The sequence below is a fragment of the Pelophylax lessonae genome (genome assembly GCF_965119305.1).
Source record: "Pelophylax lessonae genome assembly, chromosome: 7".
Lineage (NCBI taxonomy): Eukaryota > Metazoa > Chordata > Amphibia > Anura > Ranidae > Pelophylax > Pelophylax lessonae.
The window spans coordinates 190,109,745-190,123,480 of NC_138774.1; the positions used below are offsets into that span (position 1 = coordinate 190,109,745).

The following is a 13,736-nucleotide window of genomic DNA, read 5'->3' on the forward strand; positions in this document are numbered from 1 at the left end:
AAATCAATAAAGAGACCTCTGTTCCTAAATAGGAGAAACACAGGGTCTCTGCATTGATTCCTGAGAGAACAACGGTCTGCTGTGTTTACAACAGACCGCCGTTCTCTCTTCACAGGGAGCGATCGTGGGTGCCCAGCAGGCGCTGGCCCCATAGATCAGCTTCCCGCTGGCAAGTGGGCACGCGCACGCCCCAGGATCGCTCCCGCGAACCACCGTACAGGTACGACGATTCGCTGAAACCTGCCGACCTGCCTCCGTATACAGGCAGCGGCTGGTAAAAAAAGGTTCCTGCACTACTTTGGTCCGTTTTAAACCCATTCAATATCACTGAAGTCGGATCAAAGTCGGATCCTCGTCCTAACCCTCCGACTTGTGACATCCAACATGATCATTACAGCAGCAGGAAAAGGAATTTATGTCATGCTGGGATTGTTTTGATTGGTCAAAGGACAAGTCAGACTATCTCAAAGTCGGGGCAAAATCACATCCTGTCCATTCAAGTGGAATGGAAGTAGGACCGATGTCGCAGGGCAAATTTGGATTGACAGTTGTACAACAGTTTTGCCGTACCAGTGTGAACCTGGCCTCAGACTTAGTTGTCACTGGAACTCTATTCCTGTTTTGGTGACGACTCAAAATTTGGGATTTATCCTCACTTTCATTTCCAGTGTCATTGGTAATCAGTAGAATTAAAGAAAATAATCTCCCTAACAGGGGCACAGACAGCTATAAAAACCTGACCAGGGTACCATCCCCTCACCATTCTATCCAAATCTAAAAAAAAAGTTTTGCCTTTAGTTGTAACATTTTTTTTTTTTTTCATAAAAAATATGTATGCGATATATTAGACTTGTTACACAAGTCCTTTGTAACTTGATGTTATTTAAAATTGCTTTTCTCTTTCCAAAGCTTATTATAATCTTGCTGTGGCTGCTTAAAGCAATAATGAAAGTAATGGCTGCTGATGGCGATTTATTTTCCCAAAGACTTATACACTGCCTCACTGCCTGGGCAAAAAAAAAGTCGCCACCTGGAATTAACTAAGCAATAACTAAACTAAGCATGCAGTAGCTATCTTATTGGATAGTTACTGCATGTGCCCAAAGAATGAGGTCAGCTGACTACCTGAATATACTGAATGACCAGGTTATTCCATCAATGGATTTGTTTTTCCTTGATGGCACGGGCATATTCCAAGATGACAATGCCAGGATTCATTGGGCTCAAATTGTGAAAGAGGGGTTCAGGGAGCATGAGACATCATTTTCACACATGGATTGGCCACCACAGAGTCCAGAACCTAATCCCATTGAGAATCTTTGGGATCTGCTGGAGAAGGCTTTGCACAGTGGTCCGACTCTCCCATCATCAATACAAGATCTTGGTGAAAAATTAATGCAACACTGGATGGAAATAAATCTTGTGACATTGCAGAAGATTATCGAAACAATGCCACAGCAAATGTGTGCCGTAATCAAAGCCAACAAAATATTAGAGTGTGTGACCTTTTTTGTTGGCCAGGCAGTGTATTTGACCAAAGTACATTTCTTTCATATGCCGCATTGCCTGAGTACAACAATTTGATAAGAGGTTTACATTATTATGCCTGAGGCAATTCGATTTTATTTCCTTTTTTTATGTTATTGATGCTTTATGAATTAGTCTACAGATTTATACATATAAAAAAGTAAGTTAGACGTTCTGTAGAGCACACCTTTGCTTTGCATTCCACAAGAAACTCAACATACTATTTAAACTCCAGGCTAATAATGTCCTGTCTAGACTGTCTCTCTAGACACACGTCTCTTTGTAACTGCTGAAAAGAATGATCTGCTATTAAACGGGCTGCGGGAAGCAGAGAGGAATGACAAGGAGCTCTCTTTCTTTCCCTTTCTCTGTCTCTCTCTCTTCCTCGTTTCCTCTCTTACCCTCCCCCCTCTTCTCTCTCTTTCTTCCTTTCTTTTTCTCTCTGTCTCTCTCTATGTCTTCATCTCCCCCCTTTTTATCCCGTCTCCCATCTTTATCTCCCTTTGTCTCCACCTCTCCTTCTTCTACAGTGCCTTGAAAAAGTATTCACACCCCTTGAAATTTTCCACATTTTGTCATGTTACAACCAAAAATGTAAATTCATTTTATTGGGATTTTTATGTGATAGACCAACACAAAGTGGCACATAATTGTGAAGTGGAAAGAAAATGATAAATGGTTTTCAACATTTTTTCAAATAAATATCTGATGAGTGTGGCATGCATTTGTATCCAGTCCCCTTTACTCTGATACCCCTAACTAAAATCTGGTGGAACCAATTGTCTTTAGAAGTCACCTAATTAGTAAATAATTTCCACCTGTGTTTAATTTAATCTCAGTGTAAATACAGCTGTTCTGTGAAGCCCTCTGAGAATTGTTAGAGAACCTTAGTGAATAAACAGCATCATGAGGGCCAAGGAACATTGTTGAAAGAAAGTCATCAGAAGTCCTGTTTTCAGTATGTGAGAAACCATGTGGGAGACACAGTAAATATGTGGAAGAAGGTGTCAGATGAGACCAAAATTGAACTTTTTGGCCTAAAAGAAAAATGCTATGAGGGGTGGAAAACTAACACAGCACATCACCCTGAACACACCATCCCCACTGTGAAACATGGTGGTGGCAGTATCAAGATGTGGGGATGCTTTTCTTCAGCAGGGACAGGGAAGCTGGTCAGAGTTTATGGGAAGATGGAAGGAGCCACATACAGGTCAATCTTAGAAGAAAATCTGTTAGAGTACACAAACGACTTGAGACGGGGGTGGAGGTTCACCTCCCAGCAGGACAACGACCCTAAACATACAGCCAGAGTTACAATGGAATGGTTTAGATCAAAACATATTCATGTGTTAGAATGGCCCAGTCAAAGTCCAGACCTAAATCCCATTGAGAACCTGTGGCAAGACTTGAAAATTGCTGTTCATAGATGTTCTCCATCCAATCTGACAGAGCCTGAGCTATTTTGCAAAGAAGAATGGGCAAAAATGTCACTATCTAGATGTTCAAAGCTGGTAGAAACATACCCAAAAAGACTTGTAGCTGTCATTGCAACAAAAGGTGGTTCTACAAAATATTGACTCGGGGGGGGGGTCTGAATACAAATGCACGCCACACTTTTCACATATTTATTTATCCATTTATTTATCAATTTATAATTTTCCTTCCACTTCACAATTATGTACCACTTTGTGTTGGTCTCCCACATAAAATCCCAATAAAATACATTTATGTTTTTGGTTGTAACATGACAAAATGTGGATAATTTTCAAGGGTAATGAGTACTTTTTCAAGACACTGTATCTTTATCTCCTCCTCCCTCCATCTTATCTCCCTCTCTATCCATCTCCCCCCTACGTTACCCCCCCCCTCTTAATCCGCTCCATCTAATCTCCCCTCCAACCCGCTCCATATTTACCCCCCCACCCCAAAAAAAAACCTCTCTCCATCCAAATGCCTCCAATTTCTATTTCACTCCTCCAATCTTTATCTCGCGCCCTCTCTCTATCTCCCCTCACCATCTTATCTCCCCCTCCCCATCTTTAACTTGATTTCTTTCCAAAACCCTGCCTCTATTTTTATCTCCCGCTCTCTCTTCCCCCTCCATCTTAATTCCATCCTTATTTCCCCTTTTCTCCTTTTTGTCCCTCTATCTTTATCTTTGTCTCTCTTCTCCCCTTCATCCTATTTCCCTAATCCAATCTTTATCCCCCTCCAATTACCTTGTCTCCCTCTCTCTCCATCCCCCCTTTCATCTTTAACTCCCTCTCTCACTTCCCCCTCCATCATATCTCAATCTATCCTGCCTTATCCTCACTCTCTCCATTTTCACCTCCCTCTTATTCCCGCTCACCATCCCCACCTCCATCTTATCTCCCTTTCTCCACCTTTATCTCCCTCTCTCTCTCCCCCACCCCACTTTCTCTTCTTGCTTTCCCTCTTGATCTCGCCATTCACTCTTTCTCTGTCTGCTTGCTTCGTTCTTGTGTTCTTGTGTCATGTTTTTCTGTCCCCCATCCTTCATCCTTTCCCTTAGTTACATTTATTCTCTCTCTAATGTCTATCAATTTAGCTCAAGTATATTAACATGGTTTAAAAAAAGATGCTTTACAGAAAATAAAAGTAGAACTGTTGTATAGTTAAAAAGAACCTGTAAAGAAAGCTGATACCAGATGCAATCACAGCTCTCATTCATGAGAACTGGTTTTAAAAGTCTTGAGATGCAACCCATCAACAGTGGACGGGAGTCTTAATTATGACAGGTTTTCTTTATACATATGATAACAACCTAACTAGCTAAATGCGGATGCTGCAAAGTGCTAGTGAAAATGTTTTTCCTAACTGTTCTTCGCATGCAAGTAATGACTTCAGTGCCAAGTTGAAGCTCCGACATACCTTCCCTGCACTGTGTTTCTTTCTAGAAGCCAAGAAAAAGGACCTACCACAGCTCCAATTTACAGTTACATGTCAGTGTTTGAAAAAATACTTCTAATAAATATAGATTTAATACACAAAATTACAGTCATTGCAAATTGGGTTGGACTTGCTTTGCCAATTGATATCATGTCTACCTGTAATTGCTAAGGGTGTAGTTTGTAAATAATTTAGTGTAGCTCATAGACAGAATTGTAATAAGGCAAAGGTCAAAAAACACACAAAAAACTGTAGAATGTTAGATGGACTAATATTATAAGCCAAGGTGCCACAAGAAAAATTTTGTTTAGGATTTATATTTGCTCCTGTGATACCAGGCACACAAGGAATGGCTGTACTTTAAAACTTAAGGCATTCATTGGCACAGTTTGAAACACAGCGCACCTAACTAAAGCTGAAGAATGCCAGCCATGTAGCTGGCCCCTGGGAACATAGGAACTCTGCTGGCCTGTGGCTGGTTGACTGGCAGCTGGTGGTTGCTTAGAATACTGCAAATCAAATAAAATAAAAAAGAATAAGGAGATTTTATTGGTGGCTCAAAACTTCAAAATACTATATTGGAATCTTGGAATTTTATGGAATCTAAGGCTGTCTTACCTCCCTTTCTGAGTTCTGTTGGTCGCAATGACGGTTGTGTTGCTTAGCTGGGTTTCAGCTGATGTGTTCATAGTGCGGTCAATGCTAAGCTCCAGGAAGGTGACATTTAGGTCGAATGGAGCAGTCTCATCATTGTCATCATAGTCGACATACAGATTTTCCAGATTGGGTTCCACAGAATTTAGAGGTTCCCCTTGAGAGAAAATGACACTTCTGTTCAAGCTTTGGAAAGGCTCTCTGGAGTCTGAGCTCTTGCCAGAGAACTTCTTCATAATGGCATTTCCAGACAAGAACTCCTTTGAGGTAAATCGGGGGATGGCATCATGATCTACGTCATCTGTCATATAAGTTGTTTGATTTGTGTTTATATCTGCAAAGACGAAATAGGAAAGGTGATATTAAAAAGTCATTTATAACAAACCTTTACTAAAGGCTGCAATTGTTGACCTGAAAGGCTTGTTATGCTGATCCTTTGGCTACTGTCATTGACCTAAAGTCATAAGTCACCACAAGCATCCTTGTTCGAATTTAACACCAACTTAAAAATGTCCCCAATGCCAGGAAAGGTGCTAGGCTATCAGCACTCAACCACTCATGGGAAATGTAAATGATGAAACTGAAAAATAAACCATTAAAAAAACAACAAGGTTTAATTGCAAAGAAAAGTTAAAAGTGAATAAAAACGTATAAAAATTGCACATAATGAAGTCCCGGGAAAGGGTGAGCCTGTGGTGTAGACACATTCCAAAAAAGGTGCAGCTAGATGGATAGATGATGATCTACTGCAGGCACAAAGTCCAGATCTCTGTGCCGCTGACTGTTAGTAGGGTAATGGCAGCTCAGCTAGCATGTGTAATGCTGCGGCTTCCTTGTTCCCGGAGTCAATAGTGGATGGATGGTAATGTCCACCTGGAGTCCAGGGTCACAGGACACGATTCGAGGGACCTTCCTCTTCCTCATCTCAGCCTCCTACTAATAGTCAGCGGCATAGAGATCAGGAGTCAGGACTTTGTGCCTGCAGCAGCTCATCATCTATCCATCTACCTGCACCTTTTTAGGTCTGTGCCTCCACCAAAGACTCACCATCTGCTTCATTATGTGTGGTTTTTATACTTTTTTGAGCATTCACTTATAACTTTTCTTTACAATTAAACCTTGCTGGAACTTCATATATCAGAGTGGTTGCGCTGTCTCCCTCCCTTCCCCTCTCTTTTGTTCTAACTTAAAGTATTTATGCCAGAAGAGCAGTTTAACAGCTAGGAAACTAACATTTTTGTCATCATACTTTGCAAAAAATGTTTAATTTTAAATTTTTTATTTTAGTCTAACTAAAGTAGGCCTCTGGGATAATTTAAAGTGATATTAAAGTCTTGGGTTTTTTTTGTTTAAAAATAACAAACATGTTATACTTACCTCTTATCGGGTCCCTCACTGGTGCTCCTGGCCCCTCCCTTCAGACAAATGGCCCCACTGCAAGCAGCTTGCTATGGGGGCACTTGAGCTGAGCATTTGCTCTGTGTGCCAATTAAGACACGGAGATGCGGCTTGGCCCTGCCCCCTCACTGACTTTGATTGACAGTAGGTATCAGGAGGGAGAGTCCTGGACAACCGATGCTCTCGTGCAACGTCACTGGATTGAGATGGGGCTCAGGTAAGGATTGGGTGGCTAAGGGGGGATGCTGCACACAGAAGGTTTTTTATCTTAATCCATAGAATACATTAAGATAAAAAAACATCTGCCTTTAGAACCACATTATCACAAGAAAGGCTAAAAATACTTGCCTTTCTTGAAGAACATACAGCTCATAGCTTCCTTCACTTGGCCACAAAAACCTTAGACATTTGGTCACATGATCACTGTTAACATATAAATGGGGTGGGGAATGGCCAATCTGAACTGCATTCTAGGTTTTATTAAGGTTAACATAATCTTATTGTGTTTTTTCTGTTAATAGTGTTTAATTATACGTTTTATTATATATTAGTGTTTAAATATATGTGAACCACAATAGTTGCTCATTACATATGCAGGCTGCTTCCCATTAATAGACAGGCAAATGGTGCTGCACAGTTCCCCAAGTTCAATGACAGCCTACTTGCGCTGACTAAAAACAGTACATGTGCTAGTTGGTTTATCCTTTAATCTCAGCAGTGAGGACCTTGATATTTTTTCGAAGCACAGACAGCCACTATTGAGATAATTGACAAAAAATGGGCACATTACAATATTCAGTGACTTTTGCTGTGGAATAAACATGCTCTAAAGCTACCTTTTATGGCTTTGCATTTTGTCTTTTGATCACAATCCATTGTTTCCCCCCCTTCATATACTTCATTTGTCTGTGGTCCTCCGGCAGAATTGAATCCTTCCAATGAGGTCTGCCGTCCTAAACCAGGTGCCTCTCCTTTTGGTCGCCCTCTTTGGAGGTTAGCAATATAGCTAGTGTTTCCAGATGTCAGATCCTCTTCCAGCTCTTTGCTCTCTTCACTTTCCGATTCGGGGAACGGGTAATACACAGGCTGCGTAATTCGTGAATGCGGCCTTCGTAGGAGAGTGTACTGGAAAGTGATGGAGGGGTTCTTTCCATTTTGGTTCCAGACCTGCAAAGTGAGACAAGTGTTTGCTTCTTGTCATGAACCTGCAGTTAGAAAATACCACATAAACCAACATTAGTATGCAGTAGCCAGCACTATAATGTGCCCACGCATACCCTTGGCTTGTGATGATTCAGATCCATCATTCTCCAAAAGCCTCCAAACCCAGGCCACATCTAAAATGCAAATAACAACTTTGCAGCAAGTTTGAGGTCAGCCATGTCCCACCCTCTACCACATCCCACAATGTATTGCAGCAGCTTCTGAAGCTGAATTTCTATCCACGATAAGTACTGACATCTCATTATGCTTGCTTCTGACCATCACATTCGTGATTAAAGAAGAATTCCAGGCATTTTATATTTTACATAGGTATATTGATTCAGCTTGAACAAATATAACTATGAATATATCACACCTGGTCATTGCCTCTGGAAGCTGGAAATCACTTGGTTACTTCAGTGATCTCCACTTGCTCCTGGGTCCCATGTTGAGATGCCGGCCTGATGTCTTGTGAATATAGGAGGTCAGCCGCTCAGTATGGGCTCCATTTGGAAAATGCTTTGCATTTTCTAAATTAATGCAAAGCATTCTCTGATTGGGTGAGGTGGAGATGTGGGGCAGTGACATTACACTCTCCATCACATCCACGTCATTCAATCAGAGAATGCTTTGCATTCACTCAGAAAACGCAAAGCATTCTGAAAATGGCACCCGTGCCAAGCGGCTTACCTACTGTATTCACATGCATCAAGCAGACATTCGGCACAGGACCCAGAAACAAGTGGAGATCACCGAAGTACTTCAGTGATTTCAAGCTTCCAGGGACATTGGCCAGGTATGGTATATACATATTCCTAATATATATATATATATATATATATATATATATATATATATATATATATATAAACCAGCCTGCGCTCAGTGAAAAAATTCAAAAGATGGCTGCTAACAAAAGGAATTATACAGGAAATTCCTAAACAAAATACTGTATATAAACATTTTTTTAGCACCAAACTTGATAAAAGCTATGTGAACAATTAAATAAATAAATAATAGTAAATAGTTAGTGTCTTATAAATAATTATATAAATAAATATGGTTCTGTAAATAACCATAAAAATATAAAGTGAGTATATATTATTATTTATTTTGTTAATTGTTTACATAGCATTTTATTTATTTTGGCGCTATAAATACAGTACTGTATATGTGGTATATACGTAGTTACATTGGTCCAAGTGGGCCAATGTAACTATGTAAAAAAATACCATGCCTAGAATTTATCTGGGGAGGGGGTGAAGTAAAATCTTCCCAATGGGGGTCACAGATATCAATAAAACTTGACAAAAGTGTTATCTCTGCCTTAAGTATATCCAACGCTAAAAAAAAATATTTCTTTTGGAGTTTGGCTTTAAGAGGAGTTTCCACCATTTATAAATGTATTCAAATTCCTCTCAATAATTAACAGACAAAAGTCTTCCTCCATGAAGAATACAGCTCCCTATATTTAATCTCTCTTTTCTGGCCACTTGTGAGTGAGTTGACAGCAGAGCCACACCAAAGTCTTTTCTGTCTGTATCCAGAGGGTTTACCGAGTCCTCATCACCATGGCACATCTCACCTAAAAACATAACTCATCTGACTAAAGTGGTAACTTTCAGTAGCAATACTTACAGATGGAGAGGTCAAGAATAGCAATTGTGTGCCAGGTGTGCAATTTATCCTGCATTTTCGACTTAAAGTAGATTTATAGGCAAAACTTTTTTTTTCCATTTTGGATAGCGTAAGCAAGGTTTATTATAACCCCTGTAAGGTTTATTTTTGCCATCTTTGTTTCATTGGGGAGATTTGCCTTCACTTCTTGTCCCATAGCCAAACCGGAAGTGAGAGGTAATCCCGGCAAATTAAGGTAATCTCTTGGGGACCCCCAGTTAATCAGAAGTAGTGTCCCCATTGAAAGATTTCCCCTCTATTACTTTTCTGGGGCCAACCCAAAATGTTCTTCTACTTTCACCGATAATGGTAAACAGGACAAATAGAGAGGGCGAATCTCCCTAATGGGGACACAGACAGCAATAGAAAATTGGCAGGTGTTCTAATCCATCTCCCCTCTATGCAAAACGAAAAAAAAAAAAAAGTTTTGTCTTTAGTTATACTTTAACTGCGCACAAGGTGGCTGTAACTCTTCTGTACTGTTGGAGGATAGCTTGATGTAAGCAGGAGTTTTCCTTAAAAAAATAGTTCTATCATATATAAATTGCCAATATTCTTGGCTTGAAACATATCTTAAAGAAATACTTTTTTGAAAATGTATTACTACAGTGTGACCCACTGGGGCAGTCATTCTGAACAAAGAAAGATGACAGAGGCAACATTTCTTCTGCCTAGAGATGAAGCCAGGGAACATTAATCAGGTATACCAGACCATCAAAGAACAGAGAGTCAGGACAGAGCGTATAGGCTGAGCAGTTTATATTGGATTATGGATATGGCATAATGGATTTTCATGCATTGTGTGTGGACCTGGCGCTTTGGCCTTGTGCGGAGCATCCGCCCCCTCAGTTCCCTTCATGGACGCATTCCTGGGTGGCCAACAGCCTCCTATCCTTTTAAACCAAAATGTGCCTGCTCCTGATGAAGTGAAATTCCTTTCACGAAACGCGTTGAGCCCTAAAGGCCATTCAACTGATTGCCAATTTTCAACATGCATCCAACTACCATTTATATCTACAACCTATGTCTTGTTAGTCTATTCTGTCAATGTTTTTATCATTTATTATGGTCTTATCATTATACCTTTTTTGTATATTGTATACCCCCCTTTGATTTAATGTTTACCCATTTTACCGATGTAAAGTGCTTTAGAACATGTCAATAAACACGTGATGATTAATCATATGCTTTTATGCTTACCAGCAGATGTATATGTATTACCATTATATCATTATGTGTACACTGGCCACACCTCATACAAAGTCCCACGTTTTTAGTTCTGAACACTGTGTTCCCATTATCCTATGTTTATCATATCAGGGATGGAGACTCTATTGCACGAGTCTCATTTAAAGTCCCATTCCCCCTTCTTTCCCCCAGTCCCCTTCCCTCCCCATTTTTTCCCTACATCCCCATTTAATACATTATATTGGCCCTACTCTCAGTCAAGACCAGGCCAAATACCTTTTTGCAGTCAGTAAAAGTATATTCCATTTTTTTGTGTTCTATGACTTGGCTCTGTTTATTCAGATTTCACAAGTGACAAGTCCTCTTCACAGACAAAACAGTCCTCTGGTAGTCAAGCATTAGAAGTCTTTGCTGCACTCAGCTGCAGATGTTGGAAAGTGGTGGAACTTACCATGATGTTCAGGCCCCGGTTGGTTGGTCCTTGAGCCACGATATATTCTATTCCTGTCTCATACACATCCATGGGCCTGCGGTATTTGAATACAGTTCCGGCAATGTTAAAGTTTTTTGGGCTGTCAACCTTAAAGTTTCCATTGAAATAGTAGTATCCGGAATCATCTGCAACAGCTTGAGAACACAGACAAAGATCAACTTGGTACATAGATGCACTTTTAGTGGCACTGTCATTTGGAAAAAATGTTTTAATGGACCACTCCACCAAAAAGTGATATTTTAGGTATAGGTGAAGTTTGGTATATCAAGTCATTCCTCCTCTATTCCTTAAATACTATTTTTGTCCATCTTTCAGGCTACCTTTGTATGTTCCAGCTCCTTCCATTACATTCTCCATTAAGTAACATAAAATTAAAACAAAATTGTGAGGAACCCCTCAAAATGATCACAACAGTGGTATAGAGTATAGAACACATCTATATAGATCCTGGGAGATAGAATAAAAAAATTAAAGGGGCTCCATCGCTTCCTAGAACGCTATAGGTGAGGTATCAGCTCCTTTCTCACAATTCAAGCCTTAATATCTTCAAGTATTCTGGTTGTCCTGGGTGTGAACGGACCTGGGGCAAAGTTTTGTGCTAACAGTTCTCAAGGTATTAAGTTTGTGAGTTAAACATATGGTCTGTAACAGACTTAGAAGACAACTAGCAGTATACTGTGATAGACAGACAACATGAAGATACACATCACCCACCCAGAACATCTGCAGATTTCTTCCTCTCCACTATCTGAATGTCTCTCGCACCAACTGGGATGTGGGTGACCAGGGCATACCCTGTAGATGAGAACATGTCAGAAGATGAATCAAACCAGTGTGAGTTTCACAGTGCCAGGAAGCTGTGCTATTATTCTAAGGCCAGAAATGTAAAGCAGTAGATGAAGATGAAACAGAAGGCTTGTGGCTTACAACTAAATCAGATACTTACAATGGTTAACCTTTTTCTATAATGGCCAATGTATTGGATAACAGAGAATGCAAAAGGAACAGAGGTAAATTGAATGCAGTCAGATAGGCAGAACAATCCTCAAACTGACATTATGGGCCTTGTGGATCACAAAAACAAAGAGCTGCATTTACACGATTGTATGTTTATAAATCCAGATCCAGAAATAACATTTTGCTACAAGAAGGGGCAGAGCAATGCATTGCTCTTCCTTGTTTTTTTTTTTTTTTTTATATTTAGGCCACATGGTTGCAAAAATGTCTGACAACCTAAAGTTGGCCTTAAAAGGTTAATTTGTTCAGCCCGCAGATTGAACAAAAGAAATATAACAGCTTCCTTCATCCACACTAAACAGCGTGGATGGACAAATTTCTTGGGTGGGCTACTGTATTCTAGCACCGCTGACTGACGAAAGTCCTGAAAAGTCCCAGAATTCGATTGGATGCGGGTGCTGTTTGTTCAACAATTTTCTAGCAACTCCTTTGAATTTTCACACAAAGGATATTAGAGGGTGCCAACAGGGCAACCCATTTGCGCATTTTGTTCATCTGGAACCAGTTGAAGTTTGTTTTGTGTATGGCCAGATTTGACGCTCATGTAGATGTGCTTTCTTTTACCTCCCTTGACTTGCGTATGAAGCAGGCTTCACATGCAGATCAGCAGTTTTCAATCCACGTGGATAATTTTAATTTTACAGTGTGGTGGATGACTGCTGGTTCGACTCAGCATTTGCAAACAAAGCCCATGTATAGAAGCATAATGGGCCCTTTCACAAGGGCGTTCCGCATGTCCACAAATCATGCTATTTTTTTGCGGATGATATAAGGACATAATGTATGTCAATGGGATTGCGGATGTCAGCGGATGACCATCCGCTGACATCCGATTTTCATCCTTTCGGTTCTGTTCCGTTTTTTGGAACGGAACAGAACCCTATTTTTGTTCCGTTTAAAAACGGAACGGATGCAAAATCGGATGTCAGCGGTGTCATCCACTGACATCCGCAATGCCCATAGACATACAGTACATTATGTCCGTATATCATCCGCAAACGGATGGGATGATATGCGGACATACGGAGCGGATGACACAAATGTCATTCGCTCCGTGAAAAAAAAAAAGCACCGGAGCGGAACAAAAAAACTGAACGGCCGTGTGAAAAAACCCCAATTGGTATAATTTCCACTTTTGTGCTTAAACCCTAGGCAGATTTACAACAATGTTTTTATAAAGAAAATAAATAAATAAACAACATTAAAATTTATTTTCAATGTAACTGACTTTTCAGTGATTCCTGACTCCTGGAATTCCATACACAATAGCCCTTGACTGACAGAGGGGGTGACAGCACTGATGCAGTGCATATAGTAAAAAGGGGGGTGAGCTCATCAAAGTGATGCTGCTCCTTCACTGTCCAATCAGCAGGCTAGGGGGAAAGGGTGTTCTTGCTAAGTTGTTCTGCTACTGCAGTGAAAGTCCAGGACCTCGCTGTATAGTCCAAAAGAAGTGCTTTGATCACAAGACTGACTGAACACAATAACAAATCATTTTTTAGGTAAATTAGGTTCTATAAATGTTCTTATTTATCTGCCTGCTTGGTAACTCTGAGTACATCTAATCTGAAAAGTTCAACAAATCAGGGAGTATCGGAAAGGACAATAGAGGATGAAGACTCAAGTGCTACATGCTAAGTGACTGTCACAGGCCCTACTTTTTTCCTCC

The 13,736-nt window shown here is 40.3% G+C and overlaps 1 protein-coding gene across 1 annotated transcript in view; it reads right to left on the reverse strand.

The window, feature by feature from the left end:
* The window catches only part of ADAMTSL2 (ADAMTS like 2), a 144,140-nt gene that overhangs the window by 93,390 nt on the left and 37,014 nt on the right, over positions 1–13,736 (reverse strand). The window contains exons 9-12 of the mRNA XM_082262776.1: positions 11,765–11,845; positions 11,009–11,184; positions 7,326–7,656; positions 5,056–5,425 (exon numbers count right to left, since the gene is read on the reverse strand). Of these exons, the coding sequence (XP_082118902.1) occupies positions 5,056–5,425; positions 7,326–7,656; positions 11,009–11,184; positions 11,765–11,845 (958 nt within the window). The remainder of the gene's footprint in view (positions 1–5,055; positions 5,426–7,325; positions 7,657–11,008; positions 11,185–11,764; positions 11,846–13,736) is intronic.